Consider the following 20,011-nt stretch of genomic DNA (forward strand, 5'->3'; position numbering starts at 1 on the left):
GTAAACGGATGTCTGTCAAAAGCACAGTCTTGTAGTATCTGAGATTCCAGCCCTTAAGCATGGCAGAGCTCCTGAGAACAGGGTGAAAGCAAACTAGGTTTGGGGTTTTGTTGTTGTTTTTGCCTTTTTTAGCTTCAGTTCAAATGTTTGGAAAGAGAGTGATCCCCAGGATGTATACATTGACTGTATTTCATCCAGTCACCCTTAAAATAGCTTTTGGTGTTTTGGAAACTTTCTCAAGGAGACTCTTGACAGCTAATAGTCCTTTAGCTGATTTCTTTTTGGGAGTGGTGATGGAGGGATCCACATACCTCACTCTCCAGTGGGACAGGGCTGAACTGGCTTGCAGAACTTGCAATACTTGCTTGATTTACCAGGGAATTTTTACTGCCATTTGGCTTATGTTGAAATGACCAGCCTTTTTAAAGCAGTGTCCCTGCCTCTTGAGTCCAGTTTGTGTATTTGTGTTCAGAAGCTTCCTTTGGTTGGCCATGCCAGGTTTGCATGTCCAACTCAATGACACTAGGGGCTGTGAGCTTGCAGTCTCTGGTAGCCACAGTTTGTGATGTAAAAGTGACCCTGGCTTCTGTCCCACTGTAGTTCATGAACTGAGAATGATGGCAACCCTTGGTCCATTTTATCCCATTTTGGTCTCTTAAACTGGTAAAACCTGCCACGTGGCCATCCGATGTAGGAAAACCAGTGTGTATGCTTTCTTGAACAGATTCAGAGGTCTGCACAGATCGTCATGGAAGTTTTGTTGATAACTTTCTAGGAACTCCAAGTTTTCCTGGAATCATCTCTTCTCTGACACATGCAGGCAGAAGTACAGTTACCAGAAAATTCATAAAAATGCATGATACCTGTAACACTGATACAAACCTTAAATATTCCAGTTTGATATTAATCATATGTCATGCAGAACACCATAAATAAACAGCAATTGGTAGAGAAGGATCTGTTTTAGAAATGTTTTATAAAACCTTTTCTAACCAAGGATGAAAATGGTGGTTAATGTTTTCTGCCAACCTCAGCAGCTTTTCTGTAGGAGAAGACTGGTCTTGCACTGTTTCCAGGGCTGACCACGGTTCAAGGAAAATATCGCCATTTCCAGATGTTTCCACCAGTTTATATCTGGGACTGATGATGGCTTTCATTTGAAGAAACATACCCAGCTCCAGTTTTACATGTTGGATTTGGCTCTGATTCCATAGATTTTTGTGCAAAAGTTTACATAGTGACTTTTGTAAGATTGCTTTTTAGGCTGGACAAGGCAAAGAGGGGTGATGATAAGTGCACTCTAAAAGTTCACTGAACTGGAGGTGGGTTTTGCAGTGCCATGCAACTGGAATGGTGGTGCTTTGAGAGACTGTGCTCTGGCCTGACAATGTTATGATCCCTAAATCTATCTTTCTGCAGGTTTGGATTTATATTCAGTGTTCAAAATCTGCTTTCCTTTCACAAAGGACATTGCAAATGGGATAAGGGTGATGTCTTGAGACTCCTGATTTTCTTGTGCTTCATTTCTTGTGCTCACTCCAGTCACAGGACTGATTTTCCCTGTGTTTTCTGAGACTTGCCTGGCTGCTTATACAAGCAGAAATGTGAAAAAGAGGTTTTTTTACACTATCAAAACAGTACTTTGACCACAGTGTGCCAGCAGTAGACATGAAGGCAGTTCTTCATCTTCCCCTGTTCCACCTGAGTAGGGATCACAGTTCTTATTAGTTCTGCCTAGAATCTATAGTAGATTAAAACAGGCAGAAGAATTGTGTCTGAGAGCTCACAGGGCAAGGATTGCACTCTTGAAAATTGAAAGAAAGAGGGAAAGAAAATGTGTCTGCTATTTGAACTTGTTTCTGGAGCACTGGGCTGTTTGGAAGCCAGAAAATGCTGTTGCATGCCAATGACTCACTGGATAGTCTTTTAAATCTGCTTTGCTTTTAAATGTTCTCTCTCTTCTGTCCGTACTTTAATGACAAAACAGAAAAACTTGTCACTTGCTAGAAATGACAAGCTTCAGGTGTTTGAGAGGAAAGCTCTTGAAGCTCCATATGTCCATATACCCATCTGTTGTAGCTTGTCTGTCCCCTTAGTGCAAGTGCTGCAGATTTGGCACTGCTCTGTGCTGCCTGTTATCACTGTATTCCCTGCTTTTGCTGCTTTTTAATCTCTGCAAATTTGTATGTGTTTGGGACAGAAACTTTACTGACCTATGTCTCTGCCTCAAGCTGAATTTCTCTGCAAACCTTAAGTGCAAATAGGTTCACCTTGCTCCTGAGCAAGGTGATGGAGCATAAAAGCATTTTGTCTGTGTTTTCTCGTTCCTGTATTTGAAGCATTCTGTGATCTGTAATGGAAAATGGAAATTTGGCAGGAAAGTTTGTGGAGTCAAAGAAGATGTTTAAGGAGATCGTCCAGCTTCCCGGTAACCATCAGCTCCTGAAACCTTCCTTTGCCTGAGGTTGGGAGGGACTGGCTTTTTAAGATTCATTGCTAAAATCTCCAAATATTTGACCTGAGCTCTTCTACAATACGGAAGCTAGCAAGCTATGCAAGGAGTAGTGCAGAGGTTGCACAAAAGCAGCGCTGGCAAAGCTAAAGGCAGTACTGTTTCAGACGTGGCATTTGAAAGATGTGTCTCTCGAGCCACGGTGGCCGTCATGTGATGTGTGGAGAGGGCCAAGCAGGACTGTGGTGGCTGTCACTCCTGGGTCTGACTCTTCACTAGAGGCAGGAGGAGGAATAGACCCAGGAGTCCTTATTTCCCTCTTTCTTTGCTTTGCAGCAGACAGTTTTCCCCAGCTTGTGGCTGATGCATATCTAGGGGGACAATTTGTCTCATGCTGTTTGCTATACCTCAAACAGGGATCTGTAGTAGTTGAATTGTCCTGTGATTACTCTGCTCCTGGACTAGATGAATCACCTCCTTGCTCCCAGGATAGGAGCCTGCTTTGAATAGCAGAAGAGCTTGAGTCTTGCCCAAAGTTATATGGGAAAAACATGGCCAAGCGGAGGGTCAGGTCTTGGTCTCTTCCAAGCTTTGCTCATCAGACTCGGCCTTTCTGAATGTTTGTGAATAGCAACAATGATTCTGGTGCTACTGGAACCCGCCCACTAGGATTTACTTGCATACATAAATTGGACTGTTCTTTGCAGTCACAGATCGTGACTTGATTTTGAGCAGAAAGATGTTTTAGCAGTAGAAGCAACTGCTCCACAGGAGATACCTGAAATGTGAACCTAGCAGGATTCATGAGACTGTTGTCAAGCTACGAAGATAGGAATATTTACAATTAAATTAGGTAGGAGAAGAAACATCATGAAAAACCATTTCTTCTATATCTACATATGAACTGTATTATAACCGCCTGTTGGAGAAAGAAATTCTTTAAGTGGAGGGATTTGATGTCTCTCTGTGTAAGCCTTTTAGAAGAGCCCTTTTAAGAAGTGAGACTTTTTTCCTTCCAACATCAACTTTAAAATTATTGCCAATGTAAAAGTGCTCAAACATAATTTTTCTTTGAACTGTTCTGCCCTCTGCATGGACACACCTCATAGATCTTGCCCATTGATGAACATTCATTTGAGGGAATTCTTCTTTTGAGAAGGAGGACAAATATAGGCTTTCTTATGTTCTTTTTGGAGATATACGTGTTGGCAGTTTGTTTTTTTTTTTAATTAGGAGTTTGAGTATTTGTTTTGAGCAGCTGTTCTATGGTTCTGACATTACTCTGCTGGGAAACATCTGGAAATCCTGTTCCCTGGCACTGTGACAGCAGAGCAGACCAACAGTCTAGTTTCTAATTACTTTCTTCCAATGGTTGGCACATTCTGGCTTCTTATCAGGCTCTTAAATTATTGAAAGGGAAAGTCACTTAAAGATTTTGTCATTTGTGTGAGAGGTGGAGAAACCTCACACCTGAACTTCCACTTCTATCTTCAAACCAATTTGCAGCAGTCACTGCTTGGACTTATGTCTGATGGAGTCCTGGATAAATCCCAAGTGACTTTGCTGGTGTCTGTCTTTTTGAGAATACATGTCCAAGGAGAAAAGCTTGGCTTTATGTTGGCAGTGCTGCCAGTCATTGGGTGATCTGGGCTCTGTGGTGTGATGGGAGCTCCACCCACAGCTTCCACTTGCTTCAAACAGCAAGACGCTCAGAAAGCTTGGATGAATTCATTTAATTCTGAATGACTTGGGAAACCTCCAGCTAGCCCTGGAGACCTGTGCTGGGGTTCATTTTCTAGGGTTAATGTGACAAAAGAAGCAGATGCTTGGAGTTGCAGAGAAACATCTTGGAGTGGTTGCTGATGTGGCGAAGTTCTGGCTCTGCCAATGGCAAAAGCTGCAACAAAATAAGGCTTAAAATATTCTGCAGGATGAAAGGTACTTGCTCAGAGGATGTGTTGTTCATTGTTTGCTTCTGTGCCATCTTCCCAGACCAAGGTCGCCCTGAACAATGAGACCTGCCTTGATGTCTTCTGTGAAGTTTTCAGAAGGTGAGATGTGCTAGAGTTAGCCAGGGCACATCGTACATCCAGGCAGTTCTTGGCTCACTCTGGATTTGAAGAGGGTGTGGGACTTGTGCTGAAACAGTACAAGAACCAGTGGAAAACCCTCCCCAGGTGCAAGACCATGCTCCAGAGCCTGGCACAGGTCTAGATGACTAACAGCTTATAAAACAAATAGTGAATGGCGGGGTACCTCCCATAACCTCCCAGTAACCCATTGGCCAACTCCCAGTCTGGTGTCAGTCTGTAGCAGGAGATGCCTTTTACTGTTTGCTTGCATTTGAGACCATGTGGTCTGAACGTACGTCCCTGTTCTATCTATCTACTGCCAAGCCCCCACCTTGCTGTTACACAGAGCACCCAGCCTGGGTTGCTCCCACAGCATGAAGCGGGGAAGAAACATGCTCTGGGGAGCTGTGACCCTACGGTCACATAGCAATCCCACCTCCTTTTTGGGTTTTACTCTGCCCCTTGCAAGTGCTGCCAGACACCCAGGGGTATGTGTCGAGCTGAAGACATCTCCTTACAAGTGTTTTGCCTTGGAGGGTTGAAGTGGTTAAGCCTGGAGGTGGCAGCTGCCCCAGCTGTGATCAGCTTCAGGGCTATTCCTCACATGGAATCACTGGAGGTGGCAGATCACAGACTGCAAAGAGCAATCAGTGTTGTAGCTGAGATTTATATATGTGGGTGTATTTTTACACTGTGTCCATGTCAGGGTTGTAACATGTTTAGGATGAAGTCAGGGAAAGGTCTTGAATGTTTTGGCCTGTTTGCTGGGCATCCAAGGCTGTCCAGACAGCTGTGATGGGAACTTTTGCTTGGTCCCTGCTAGGTCTGAGTGGTCCTTTCAGCCACGATCACAGCCTCTTAGCTTTGCAGCAAGCCCTAGAGCTGCCCTTTGCAGACAAGAAGTTGAGCACCAGCAGGTGATATCTTCTCGTGCTCCAAGCCCTGAAGGGGGAGTGCTGTCTGAATTAAAAAAAAAAAAAAAAAGGCAAAATGCAATGCTGGTCTGCATGAGGATGTGTTGGGTGATGTGGTCCTGCCACAACAGGGAGCTGGAGTCCCAGTGCATCTCCATTCACTTGCCCTCAGAGGAGCATAGAATGAACCTTCACTTTCTTACATCTGTGATTCTCACTCCTGGTCTCAGAAATTAGCTGTCCCTGCACCAATGCAAATACACAGGTTAGATCCAAGATCCCTGTCTGCCATCTGTGCCATGGACTGCTCTACTGCAGGGCAGCTGAGAGCAGATTTTACCAGATGATTTCACTGCACTTAATATTAAATTAGCTTTCAGTTAATTTCCTTATTCTTTGTTATTACCGTGGGCCAAAGCTGTAGCGATTTGGACCTGAAATAGTTGATGCAGTGAATGCAGTCAGGTTTGTGGCTTAAATCCCTACCTGGTCAAGATCATGCAGGAGTGTTTGCAGCAGCAAACTGGAGAGGCTGACTTAGGCTTTGGAGACTGCCAATGCAACAGTGAACATCAGAGTGACCTGGAGACACACTTCCCTGGGTATTTCTGTACTTGTTGGAAAAACTGTGGAAGACTATTTTTAATAGGTTTATAATCTGTGGGTTTGCCTTTTGCCTACAGAGGGCTGTTTTGCGTGGACAGCATGAGCCCGTTCCGGTTGGCACAGTGCCTTTGTTAAAGAGTTGAGGCAAAGGTTGGTACTGATCTGACAGGGATTTGGATGAGGTCCAATGGGAAAACAGCTATGAATGGCACAGTGTCACTGGGAGAGCTGGAAGATCCCACTTTCTTGATTCCAAGCATCTTTGGGGTCTGTTCAAAGAGAGATGCTTGCCATCAGCTGTACCATCTCCCACCAGCATAACTCACTCCGTGAGAGTAGAACTGATCCCAAGATTTTTGCCGATAATTTTTTTTTAGTGATGACTATACCAGAGGCATAGAATATGTTAGCTTCCATGGTTGCGTTGCTGTGTTTGTTTTAAGGAATGCGATGAACAACAAGTGAAGAGATTTGATCCCTTTACCCTTCCCTTCCTTCCTCTTCCTTCCTTCCTTCCTTCCTTTCTTTCTTTCTTTCTTTTCTCACACTTGTGGTCTTCCTCCATATTGCAGGGCTTAGAAACCTCCTTTTAAAGGCAAGGAAAGCAAACTCCAACTGACATTGGGGATCTACAAAAGATCTCCCAGTTCTCCAAAACTAGGGACTCCTTTTTCTACTGCTCTTGTCTGATTCAGTAACACTGAATTCTCTCTATTTAAAATGTTATTGATCCCGATTGACCTGACTTTTTGAGTGAAAGCCTTTCAGTCTTCTTTGCAGATTGCAACAGCAGTAGGTAAATCTCCTCTAGTGCTCTGGCTTGTTCTGGGCCCCAGGCCAGATGGTGTGTGGGTTCAGAACAGAATAGGGTTTCCCCCCTCCTCTTAACCATTACACACGGATGGCTTCTGCCCAAACACTTTGAGAACACGAGGGATCACCAAATTTGCTTCATCAAATATATAAGACTAGAACTTGCCTAGTAAGTGCAGATCACTTCTTTGTCATGCTCCCTCTTATCTTGCATTAATTCCCAAACATTTCCCTTGAGATTCTTGCTTTGGGGGATGTTTGGGCAGGGTGTTAACTCATCAGAAACAAACTTTTGTCTTAGTTTTGAAAAAAAAAAAAGAAACTATGGGGAGACGCCTGATAAAGTAAAGGAGGAAAAGCAAAAAAGGAGTCGGTGATAACTTCTGTGCTCCAAGGTTAAGGAGGTGTGGATTTGGAATGGTCTTCAAGGGAATGAAATACAGCAAAGAACTAAAAATACTGTCTTAAATGGTTTTGAGACAGACTTGGTATTTGTTTAATTGCACCGTTTAAGCTAAACAGCTCAATTTTTGTCGAGGCTTAGTTAGATTGGACTGGGGCAGCACATCCCAATGTATTGGGATGTGATTTCTCTCTGTGTCCAAGGCTCCTGCTTTGAGATTGCATCTCAGCACCTGTCTCCACACTGGGATGAGTCTGTAGTGTACTGAAGGCTAGGTCCTCTGCATCCCTCAGCACCCCAGGAAGGCATGTTGTTTGGATGCAGTTTCAGGTCCTGGAAATGCTATAGCCTGTATCCCCAGGTGGATGTTTTGCTTCTCCCTGCTACCATGCCAAGAAGTGGTTTCAGCAACCCAGTGACACCAGTAGTGAAAAGGCAGGTACCGCAGCTTGCACAAGTTCTGTCTCTGGGCTGCTCCTCCTGAGAAGGCCCTACTCTCTTTGGCCTGGGCATCTACCAGCATAAGCACATGCTGCCTGTATTAAGCTGATAGGAGATACTGTAGGGTCTCATGGCATCTTCACATTTACCTTGGTTGATTTAACCTCCCACTGACTGTTAATGAAGCTAGGTAGTGGGCTGTATTTTGGGAGATGGTGTGGTGAGGGTGGCAGGGGAGGCTGGTGGCCTGTGATTCCTTCTGAAGAGGAACATCTGCTTTGCTTTAATCTGTTTATTTGTGTATTTATTTTAACTTGCAAACTCTGAGTGGTGATTTTCTGTTTTTGTGGGATCAGTTTTCTGTGCCTCGTGTAGCACTGGGGAAGCTCAGCCTTGAAGGAGAGCTAAAAATACTCTCTCCACAGAGAAATGGTGTCTGTGCTTTGCAGCCAGTCTTCTTTCTACAGGGGAATGGACTTGACTCCAGCATAGTCTTCTGCAAAAAATGGTGTGGAGGGAGCAGATAGTGACTCAGTGGGACCAATATCTGACCCACTAGCCAGTCTCTGCAAGGAACTAGCATCAGGTGTTTCAACCAGGGGGATGTGGAAGGACCTGGCTTTTGGCAGCTTTTGGATAAGCTGCTTCTCAGTGAAGCATCACTTAGGTTCCAGCTTGTTGGAAACTTCTGCTTCTGTTGGGAAAAGTCCAGAGAGAATTCAAGGCCAAAAGTTTTCCACCAAAGATATTCAAGTTTTGAGGAAAATCAGTCCTGGAAGATGTGCAATGGGAGTCTGAAAAAGCTGGGTGCAAACCAAAAACATGTGTCATTCTTATATCTATAGTTATTTCTTTTAACTGTGGAGATATTATGGCTTGTATACATGTTGAACCTGCTTCTTTTAATCCCATTAACTTCTTGGTGTCAGCTGCCTGTCGTGGAACTGAGTTCCAGAGTGTAATTGTACATTACATTACAATAAGCATCTTTCTTAAAATAGTGATGAATTAGAATTAGCCAGCTTTCAACATTGCCTAGCTTGTTCTTGCCTTACAGGATAGACTAGGACCTTATCTTATTCCTGACATCTGTAATTTTCAGTATGTTTTAGCCAGCAGTCTCTTGAATGTGACTTCAGCCCTACCAGGGCTGGTTGTGTCTTGTTTAAGGACTGCTCCCTTCCCCCTAGCTGGCTGAGACCCCACCAGCCTGCAGGATCCAAGGCTTACAGTGGGAGGTGGAGAGATGGTGTCTTGCCATCATATAGCCCACGGTGCCAGGGTAAGAGTAGTAAGCCTGAACAGCAAGAATAGCAAAGAACGTCTCTGAAGTTGGAAAAACGGGGCCAGTCCACGTACCACTCCCATAGGAGGGCTGGATGTGAGGGACTACTGAGGCCTCTGTATTCTGCAAAAAGTTCATGAGTGATGTTCTGTCACGGGGCATTTTGTAATCCTTGCGGCCCATGGTGAAATCACTGCATGGCTCCAGAAGACTGTGTTTGCAATTGCATTCTGAGACATTGCACTTGAAGTTTGTTCCCTGCTATCTGTTTGTCTGGGGTGTGGGTGGCATGCAGGAGCATTGGTCACACTCCAGATGTAATTCAGGTTTGAGTTTGTTTGGAGCACGCACTGCAGTGACTCAGGGGAGCAATGCTGGTTACACCAGAGAATTACCCTGCAGTAATTACACAGTGGATTGCATCCTGGCTGTCCATTCTCATTGCTCATGTTAGCGCTGGCTCCACTTTGACCTTGCCACAGGCCTTGTTGTGGATTTACAGCACCTTCCAGACATGGTCTCTGGTTTTTGGCAGAATAATGAAGAACCAGTCAACTTTTGCTGCCTACATCCTTCAGCTGGCTGCAGTTCCTGCTCAGAGGATACATAGAGACCACAAGTGGGGGGACTGAGAGGGGGAAGGATGTATGGTCCAAACTCAGCCTGCATACTTTGTTATCCTGCTTAGCTGCCCATAGAGGAGCCCTGCTGCAGATTGAGCACCCACAGACTCTGATGGGTAGTTGTGCAAGTGGGGCATTGTTAGCATTAGCATCTGTGAGCAGGCAATGGGAGTCTTCCACTAACCCCGCCGCTTGGCTGAAGGCTTCCTGAGGCTCATTCATATGTCAGAGCTGCATCTTGTCAAGGTCTGGCCCACTTGGGATAGAGAGCAGGGGAAACAGCATGGAGGATGTCGACTGGCTCTCTACTGGCACAGCAGGAGCCTAGAGACGCTTGGCCCTTAGGGTTCAAGAGAAGCAGTGTTGGCACTGCCAAGGGGAGAGCATTCCTCTCAGTGCTCCCAACCCTCTTGCGGGTGAGGGTATTCAAGACTTGGCCACTGCGATGCAAACTCACAAAATCCATCACGGCCTCTCATGTGGCCTGTGCACACATGGCTTAAAAGACATTCCCTTTGCCCAGTTATGCCAGGGACGCAGCAGGAGAGGAAGGGGGCTCCAGACCATCTGCCTGTGTCATTGGGTGAGCTGAGCCAGCAAATCTGCAGCAAGCACATATTTGTAGGAACGTTGCCTTGTGTGGGGTGATAATTCTGCAAGTTGTTTCTGGTGAGTGCTGATTTATGTGCTGGTGGAATCCTCCAGAAGCATCCCAGATCTGATGACACATATAATCCAGTCCATGAAAGAAGCTTCCATTTTACCACTGGACAGTCTTTACAGATTGATTATTTCATTTCATTTTTTTTTCAGTAGCACCAAGTCCAAAAACAAGAACATTCTGAACCTAGAAAGAGTTTCATCTGAAGCTACTGACATGAGACATCTTCCTTTTTATCAAACCAGTAATATGCAAAAACATTTTCACTGACAGATTTGCATTTTGGGTACTAAAAAAAAAGGGTTTCAGGTTAAAACATTGCTCAGCTCTATTTACCTACATACTCAAACCAGAGCCTCTTGGCAACAATAACCCACCCACACAGGCTTTCTGAAACCAAGCATGTGGATAAGAGAAAATTAGCTTGCTGAATGTCTTACATAAGGTGACACAGAGGAGCCATGCTGACTGTTGTAGTCACACAGGTTTAATTAAAGGGGAGAGGATGCTTTGAGTACATTCAACAGAATTAGCCTCAAACTCCATCATGCACACGTACATGTGTACTTCCTGAGCACTTGCAAGATGGTGCGACTTCACATGCCTGATGCAGGCACTGCTAGGAATGCGGGATGCAGGCAAACGCTGGCTAGAGAAAGTTGGTGATGCTGGAGACATGGGGGCAGAGCAAAGCAGTGGAAAGAAATCTGAGCATTTTTGAGCCTGATGGCTTAAAGACTAGAATGAGCTCAGAAATGAAAGTCAATGATTTTCCATTGGATTCTCCCCCCTGTCTTTTGTATGTATCCAGAAGGTGAATGCTACAAGAAAAAGAAAAATAAATGACTAAGAGAGGACTGAAAAGTGCTGTGATTCTGCAGAAAGGTGCCTGTGTCTCAGTCCATCTAAAACCTTGAGTGCTCCTGTGGAGATGTTCAGGCAGCAGTCAGATCTACTGTAATTTCTGTTCTGTGGCCTCCATGCTTGCCTTGAGAAAAGCCCAGCTTCTGGGTAACTGCCGCGGCATGTACCTTCCCTTCCCTTCTCCCACAGCTCTCACATGGGTAAATTTCACCTGTGCCACAAATTTGCATTTCCCTGTGTGCAAGCTCAAATTTCTGATTCTGCAGAGGACAGCCTTACTGTGCAGAAACCTCCAAATTACCATGAGATGGACTGGTCGGGCCGGGGGACATGAGCTCTCCGGGAAGAGCTGTGAAGAATAAGGTTTAAACCTAGGTATGCAGAAAAGCAGAAGTAACTACACTCACTTTGCTCATCAAAGCAAAGAAAACCACATTCCCAGGAGTTTCCAAAGGCAGGTTTGAGGCAGCTATGAAGTAGAAGCTATAAACAGGCTGTGGAGGGCAGCAACCCCATTTTGTAAAGGCTTTCAAAAAACTCATGCTGTTACAAGTGAGAACAAAAGAAAACGAAACAAAAAGCCTCCTCTTGCAATTTCCAAATGAAAAAGCCAAAGGAATCCAAAGGAAAAATCTAAAGCCCACATGGGCCATGGGTACAGCTTCAATTTGTGCATGATGGAGTGGAATAGTTTCAAAATGAAACCTTGATCCTTTTTTTAATTTTGATTCTTTTGAAATGCTGACTCTTCTCCTAAGTGCTGAAATGGAGTAGGCTGGCAGGGAAATTCAAAAACCAAAACCACAAACAAGTTCTTCCAAAACAAAGCTCCACAGGGCAGTTTGTTTTGAGAGGATTCACATCCTGATGGCATGCAGTCTCCAGATCTCTCCCACTGTCTAACAGTGGTGGCAGCTGGGAGAGCTGCAGTAAGCCTGACAAGAGCAACATTGCTGTGGGTTTGCAGAATCCAATGGGGAATACCTACTTGTTCATTCTGTGTTTTCCAGCAAAATCATTTCTTCCACTCTTCCCACTAGCAGCAAGATAGCAATCTTATCAAAAGTTTTCAATTTCTCACCAGAGATGCTCACCACCCCCCTCCCTCTCTCAAATGCTGAGTAGTCCATTGCTGAACAGCTGTGCAAGAAAATATTGCAGAAGCTGTCTCCTGTGGGGTACATTATGACGGACTGGCTTGGAGAGAAGGCCTGGTAGACAAGGAGAGTAAACTCAAAGAGATGGCATCTACTATCTAGCTAGCTACCAAGCATCATTGCACTGGGGTTGCAGGGTCCTACTTGCTTGGCCTAGACTGCAACTGGAGCTTCTAAATAATGTTGATGTAGAGTAGCTGGCATTCACACCCAGCCTAGTCCTTATTATCCACAACCAGAAGCCAGGGAAATGCTGAAGCCAATCTACAAAATGGGGCAGGCCTCCTCCTACTAAAAAAAATAAAGCCAGGAATGACTTGTGAATGAGCTCCCCTTATTTCCATCATCACTTCAGTATATGTGGCCCGACCTTGGTCTCACAGAGGACTTCTCTTCTTTATAAGAAACCTGCCTTGCTAGTGATGGTCAACAGTGGAGTGAGAAGCCAGCTGATGCAGCTGGCTGAGACCGTTCTCAAAAATCATAGCCATTCTCCAGCAGTCCAGAGGGTCTGTAGACCTCTTGGACAGGAAGGCCCCACTTTCAGGGGAAGGACCCCTCCCACTGGAGACCCTCTTCATGTTCAGACATGTCATGACTGAGTATCTACCCCGACCTCCCAAAGCAACAAGTCTGCACTCTTGCTCTGGACAGGTTTCTGAACTCTTGCAGGTTCAAACTGCCAAAAATTTCAGGGATTGAGAACAATCCCAAGAGAAGCCTGAACACTTCCAGATAGAGGACTTCAGGCCCATGTACCAACCAGGGGTTCAGAGGTTGCTCACAGTCATTTTTTAACTTGGGAAGGAAGAAAAATTCCTTTTAATCACAGAGTGGAAAAAATGCCCCATTTGCAACATGGGTAATGTTCTCCTGAAATGCTCCCAATTTGCTTGATCCTTTCAATTCTTGCAGCTTCCCCCAAATTTGGAAGCTCTTTTCCATTTGGATCCACCCAAGGCCAAGTAGCACTGTCAGAAACCCAAAGATCAGACAGGACCAGACTGATGATAAATATGTCAGGGATTGCTAAGTACCAAGAAGGGTCCTGGAGCCATGGAGCCAAGCCTCAAAATTCCCCTTGTACAGTTCTGTTTCTATCTAAAATATTTACGTTCCTAGTTTGGACCCAGATTTCTTCCCTCACACAGCGAGTGTGAGCAAAGCCTAGCACTGTCCTTGGGATGCTGCAGGATCTCACATGGGTTGGGAGAAGTTGGGCAGTTCCTGGACCCATATAGCCCTCAGCCTCCTGGCAGAGCCAGTGAGACCCAGGGGACAGAGCTGGGCCACTGGCCTGCTAGCCGTGTCCCTTCATATTCCCTCCAGGCCAGGAGAGATGCTACAGCACTGGGATGGGGAGCATCTCAGGGCACCAGCCGTACACCTGCTCCTCTAGCCTACTTTGCTGAGCAGCCGAGGGGCTCCTATGGCCACACTAGGCCAAGAGCATGTGAGCAGGGGGTGAGGTGTACACGTGTGTGGTCCTTACACAATGGTGCCACTGGACATCTTCACTGAACTCATGCAGTGTGGCTCAGCCTGGCCCTTCTCTGCAAGAGTTAAGCTCCACTATGCCAGCATCCCCACTTGGAGTTAAACCCCATAAATGGGTGGGCATGTAATCCCCTTGGGACAGCTGGCCTATGTGGCAGGTGCCAGGGTGCAGGGCTGATCCTTGGTGAATCCTCTGAGCCTGGGTTTTCTGACACACACAGCAAAAGAAACATTGGAGCTCCTTCAAGGCTTTCTTGCAATGCAAATGAACACATATCATTCTCTGTGGCAGTGGGTTTTTGCTCAAGCTGACAGAAAAACTTCCCTCAAAATTGTCCTTAGGTTGGAAGCTGAGTTCAGGCTCACACTGCCACATAGTTTTTCAAAAGTAGTTTGCCAGGAGAGGAAGTACCGTGCTGAGGATGTCCCCGAGCAGCCTCAGGGAGCCCTACAGGCTTCGTTTCTGTTGTCTGAACAACCCATTTTCTACATATCCTCTGGTGCATGAGGTCCCTGGGACCAAAGTGGGAGGTTTCACATCAGTTGCACCCAGGGATGTTGCCCAGAAGGCACACAGTGAGGTAGGGTGACTTGTGGTAAATGAATCAGCCGAAGGAGCCACAAAGCTGTGAGTCCTGGTAGCTAGAGAGCTGCTCAGAAGGCTGAATGGAGAAAGCTGAGGCTACTGACACTCTGAACTGCTTTTAAGTCATCAAATTTGAGAGAAAGAAACTGGCAAAAAAAACCATGACACTTGGATGCTTTGATGGCACCTCAGATGGAGGAAAGTTCGACCCTCTGTTTTGTTAGCCCAAAAGGACAGGAAGGCTTTTCCTGACTGCAAACCTCACAGTACTGTGGTGGTTCGAAGTCAGCTGTGGTGCAGCACTTGGCCTGTGGCAGTGAATGCCAACTCTCAGCAAGCCCTAACCTGAAGGTTTCTTGCTGTGTTGGATTCTGTTTCCTAGTTTGGAAGACCTAGAAACACTAACTTCCTCACCCCCTCCCTGTCCCTTTGTGTTTCTTCCTCAGATGTTGGCAGAAGAGAGGTTTCCCACAAATGAGACCAAGCAGGGTAGATTATATCTTAGAGGCAGTGTTGGTCAAGTGGAGATGGCTTTATAAAGGAATTGTGTGCCGTAGGTCTCTGTTCTGGCTCCCCCAGGTTTCATCTTCTTTCTGAGTCAGATGCGTAAGCATTGGGTAGCATGGTGCAGCCATCCAAGAGCAATGCTGAGAAGAGGAGGAGAAGGGAGAGCCTCCCGGTTTGCCCCTTTCACACTGATTTCTTGCCCTCTTGCTCACAGCTTCTGGGACGGATGTTGGCAGCCATGTGCTGGATCAGCCCAAGGCTCCAAGAGGGAATGGACGGACATATCTGCAAGCCAACAGGGCGTCATTTCCTGAAGGGGACCTTCTGCTCCAGGTACCCTGCCATAGCTCAATTGTCTGGTGCCACACTTCTGTTCCTGCCATCTGCTGGGCATGACTCCAGGTCCTCCTGGTCCTACTGGTGGACCAGCACCAAGTGCTATGGGACATGTGGTCCCATTTGCAGAATAAGAGAAGACCCTGCCTCACTGGGAACTGCTTCCCTTTTCTGCACCCCCTGACCAGGTGCTGAGCACCCCAGGACAGGGACCAGTGACACTGCTTGGTTGGGGCATATCCCTCTCTGGGAGGCTCCTTCTCACCCTGCACCACACTTGGCTACTACTTTGGTTATGCTGTGGTTATGGGCTATATGACCTATGCCATAAACTGCATCCATGAACAGAACGATGAGAAGGAGTTATTTTAACACAGCTCATTTCCATGAGTCTGTTCACCTCATGACCCATGGGTGGCTGCACCCCAAGTTGCTCATCCTGGAGGCAACTACATGCTCAGCTGTACCAGCTTCAGTGTAAGGAAGCACATACTGGAAGTTAAATGCAAACTTGGGTGCCATCTCTGAGGGCTATAGCAATGGATTCAGAGGTGTTTAGGGATTTGTTGCTCCCAGTCCTAGGACTTGGGGTGATGGCTTGTCGCCTGCTCACAGGGGTCTCAGATGCTGTCTGTGCCTGTAGTTTGCAGGTGTGGGCTGTCGCTGTGCCCATACCAGGCATTTTTCCTTGGGACTGGTTACAGCTTATTGACCCAACATACACAAACTCATGTATCCCAGCTGGGGGGATGCAGGAGTATCTTACAGCAATGCAGGGAATGATCCATGATTATAATCTCCAAGGCAGTGGGTTCCTTGTATCCTAGTAAATGTCACGAGGAAGGTGCTGATAGCTGCAGGAGAAAACATCCATTAGGAATTGTTTACTCTATCTTGGGAAGCACATCCTCGTCCCTAGCTCAAGTTTGCAGCCTGTCTAGGATGGAAGAAGCCCAGGTTCAGTTTGAAGGTGGGGGAAGAAGAAAGGAAGATAAATTTGGGGGACAGTGGTGTACGAAAATCAATGGGCTGTGGGAACTTTGCTTTATAGATAAGCCATTGCATGTCAAATGAAGGGGCTGTCATTGAACTTTAAAGAACAAGGAGCTAATGAATCAGCTGGCCTTGGAGAAAGCAACCTTTGAAAGAGTTCTGAAATAATGGCAGTCTGTTCTCCCAAAGGCTTTTACACTGACTTTCCAGAATGCCTTGTTAATTTGAGCTGTAATTTAAAAATATAAGTGAAAAAGAAATGGAATAAAAAGGGCCATTTTGCAGAGACCAAGGCCAGGTGTTACAGGACAGGAGCCTGAAGTATGTGCTGGTCCTTGGGGCTGCAGGACAAGTCCATGTAAGACCTTTGATCTTTCCACGGCTGTGTTCCTGACATGACGTGTGATTGTGCTTTTGGGGCCTAGAGTCCTCTGCTTCCTTCTTTCATCCCTCAAACAAAAGTGGCTGGATGCTTGGCACTTTTTAAAATCCTACTTTCTGTTTTTTTCCGGAAACCCTGGTCCTGCAAGGGCTTAATGTGAATGTCTGCCATTATGCGTGAGCAGACAGGTGCAACCACACATGGGAGCAGAGCCTGTGCATGAGCTCCTGTGGGGGTTTCGATAGGATGGTGTCTTCTTGGACCCCTATGTGACTTCTGGCAATGGAACTTGGGCCTCATGAAGTCACCTGTGTGGGCTCTGCTCCCAGAAAGGGTCTCATTCAGCTGCAGGCAATGATAGTCACAGAAGAACTGGTGAAAGTGAGCTCTGTGCCCGAACACTGTGCAAATTCCAGCATACAGAGCAAAGAAATCCTGTGTGGGTTCGCAGGTTTCTTTCCTTTCTTAGTCTTAAATCCTTAAAAACGATCTTGTGCTTTACTAATGCCTCCCTGCCTAATTTTTGGAACCAGCCACCCTTGCAATGCCTTCTGGATTATAAATAGTAATGGCTTGTCTTCTTTACAAACCCCAAATGGCCTGAAACTGGCTCCACTGTGTGAGGGCAATGCAGCTCTGGTTGGCATCTTGAGGTATTCTTCAGAGCAACTAACCCATCTGACAAATATAGAGAGGAAGAAGTGTCCCCAAGGAGAGGGGAGAAGCATCTTTTGTGTACCAGGATTTTGAGAGCCTGGGAAGAAAAGCAGGTCCTGACCTGCTGGCTGACTCAGTTGCTAACTAGGTGGATAGTTTTGATTCATTGCTGGTTAGCAGCGGGTAACCAGCAATGGGTAACCAGTGCTGCAACCACACAGTCCATTGAACCATGAGGGAGGGATGAAATGTGCTAAGGTTCAAGCTGAAAATGTAGACATTTTCCTCCATCAGTCAGTGGTGTCTGGCATGAAGCACTAAGGGTGCTGTGAGCTGCCTATCACTTTTTCACGTGTCAGGGGCTGTTGACTTCAGACAAATCATCTCCTACCCTTTCCTTTCATTGCACAACCATGCTGCTTCAGCTTGCTTTATTTACGGTGTTTCTTCCCAAATACAATTTTATGATTACAAAATTGAAACATCTGCACGGGATAACAAAAAAACCGTGCACAGCAAAGTCCAGCAGCAATATGAGAAACAAATGCCTAGAATAATGTTAAAATAAACTTCAATTTTGTTACGCAAGGCAGGACCTTTAGAGTTAACAGGCCTGAGGCAGGATCAAATTAGTAGGAGAATTCAGTGTTTGTGAGTTTAGGATGCCAGCACATTTGATTTGAGAAGCCATTGAGGCTTTTTTGTCTCTTCTGCCACCAGTTTTCTTTCCATGTTATCTTTTGTATGCTGGAGAGGTATGACTTGCATTAGAACATAAAGATACACTTGTTAAAAATAACCAGATAAGCATTTATGAAGCTTTTTTCTTTCACTTGTTACCTCAGGCAAGTCACTGCTATAACTTTCAGTAAATGACCCAAAAGTTTAAAGCAATTCTGAGCAAAAAGTTGTTTATGTTAAAAGAACCAAGTCAAGTGGTTTTAAATGATCTGTGCCGTTGGACATTAATACTCTTCTGCTATGCGTCATCCAAAAACAGTTCATTTTTTTCTGCAGGGATTTTTTTCACTGAGGAAATAGGACACATGCTATTACAATACTGCCTGCTACCAGAGAGGTTCTTGCACATGAGACCAGAAGTTACTTCTGTATTAGAATGTTTGCGTGCAGTTACTTTGCTGTTGCAAAATCCTGGCCAGATCCTATATTGTTGGGTTATGCCATATAAGCCTACCCCCAAATGACAGCTGTGTATACAAGTCTGGTGTGTCCTGGGTTCCTGCTGCAACAGTCAGTCTGGGGTGAGGAGCAGGCTTGGGGATTTAGGGGAACCAGCTAGTTATGGCAAAGGACCAAAAAGAGCTAGTGATTGTCTCAGTCTAACTGCAGAGCTGAGCCCAAGTGCTCTCTGGGGCTTTGAACCAGGCCATATGATGTCAATTTGTTGAGCCACCAGAGCATCAGCAGCCTCAGGTGATTGAAGGCATCTGGAAAACATGAGCAGTGATAATGAGACAGAAATCCTGAAGCTGAGCTGCCCATTCTGCCCCAAAGAGCATTTTAATTAGGCACTGTAATTTGCAGAAAACTAACTCAGTGCTCCTTGAGGGGCTGCAGAGCACAAAGGGAAGGGACTGGTCCCCCTGTGAGCTGGATCTGTACAGAATCAATCTGTGTGTTCAAATCAGCAACCTTTCAAATAATCCAAGTTACTTTAAAAAACCCAGTTCGAACAACCCCCAAAGTGTAGCTGTTAGTAGGCAAATACAAGAGGTATTTCAGCCAGTTGCTTTTGACTCTTCTTTGTGTAGGGGAAGAGGACAAAGAAAGATGAAGGCTTTCTGCTAGTCCACATCACAAGTAGCATATGCAGCTGGGTAGCTGGACCTGTTCCAGACCCTTTTCCCCCACCTTGTCTCAAGCAAACAGCAAGTCCCCACAGTCCCTCTACAGTGGCAGGAGAAGCTAAGCATGGCTGAACCAGGCAATGGGGGCAGAGTCCAGCTGCAGCACAGTGCAGATCCTGTGTGGGATCTCGTGAGCATCCCAGAGGGGTGATGCATGAGCCACTGCTCTTCTGAATGGCCTCTGTAATGCAGTCTGCTTTCCCATTTATGATGCTCAAGTAGATAGTTTACTACTGCTGGATCCCTTCCATACTAGCCTCTTCCACTCTTTTTAATTTCCTTTTGATTTTCTGCTTTTCTTTTGGTGACTGGTTGGTTCTCTTGCTCTGGAGCATCCCATCCATCTCAGTGTTCCTAGAAAAGTCTGCAGGATGGAGGAAGAATCAGGAGTCACCCTTCCATGCTAGATTCTGATATTAGTGGTTTGGCAACCCTTGGCCAGCTCTGCTTGGGCCCACGAAGAAATCAGGCTTCCAAAGGCCCACCATTGTTATGGCAGCAATTTAAAGTTGCCCTAAATGCACTGCAGTTTGAATTTGCAATGCCGCATATTGCTGGTGATGGATTTGTACAGTTTAAATACATTTCAGGTCTCTCAGACCAAAGGCTTCCATCTTCCCTGTGCAAACCTGTGACCTGCGGCTAGGATAGCCATTGTGGTTTGGCTAAGGAATTGGATCACAGGACAAAATAACACTTCTGTTGCTTGGAAGAAAGAAATGAAGATTTCAGAACTTTTATTTGTTCTATTGTTGCATGCAAACAGACCATTGAAAATTATCCATGGGGGATGGCACCTGAGATGGCCCATTGCAAGACAGTAGGAGAAGACCTGACAGCACCAGCATTTGCTAAAATGGCTCAGAAGGACACAAAGTGGCTTGTGGCCTGGAT

General features: G+C 45.8%; 1 protein-coding gene across 4 annotated transcripts in view; it reads left to right on the forward strand.

Moving 5' to 3' along the window:
- LOC112990876 (uncharacterized) overlaps window positions 1-20,011 on the forward strand; it is a 46,075-nt gene that overhangs the window by 13,113 nt on the left and 12,951 nt on the right. For 3 of the 4 annotated variants that reach the window (XM_064515490.1, XM_026112904.2, XM_064515491.1), the window contains exon 3: window positions 15,096-15,214. The exons of the other annotated variant lie outside the window; for it this stretch is intronic. In XM_064515490.1, coding sequence (XP_064371560.1) covers window positions 15,096-15,214 — 119 coding nt within the window. The remainder of the gene's footprint in view (window positions 1-15,095; window positions 15,215-20,011) is intronic. 4 annotated transcript variants of the gene reach the window in all.

Source organism: Dromaius novaehollandiae, chromosome 7, assembly GCF_036370855.1.
Source record: "Dromaius novaehollandiae isolate bDroNov1 chromosome 7, bDroNov1.hap1, whole genome shotgun sequence".
Classification (NCBI taxonomy): domain Eukaryota; kingdom Metazoa; phylum Chordata; class Aves; order Casuariiformes; family Dromaiidae; genus Dromaius; species Dromaius novaehollandiae.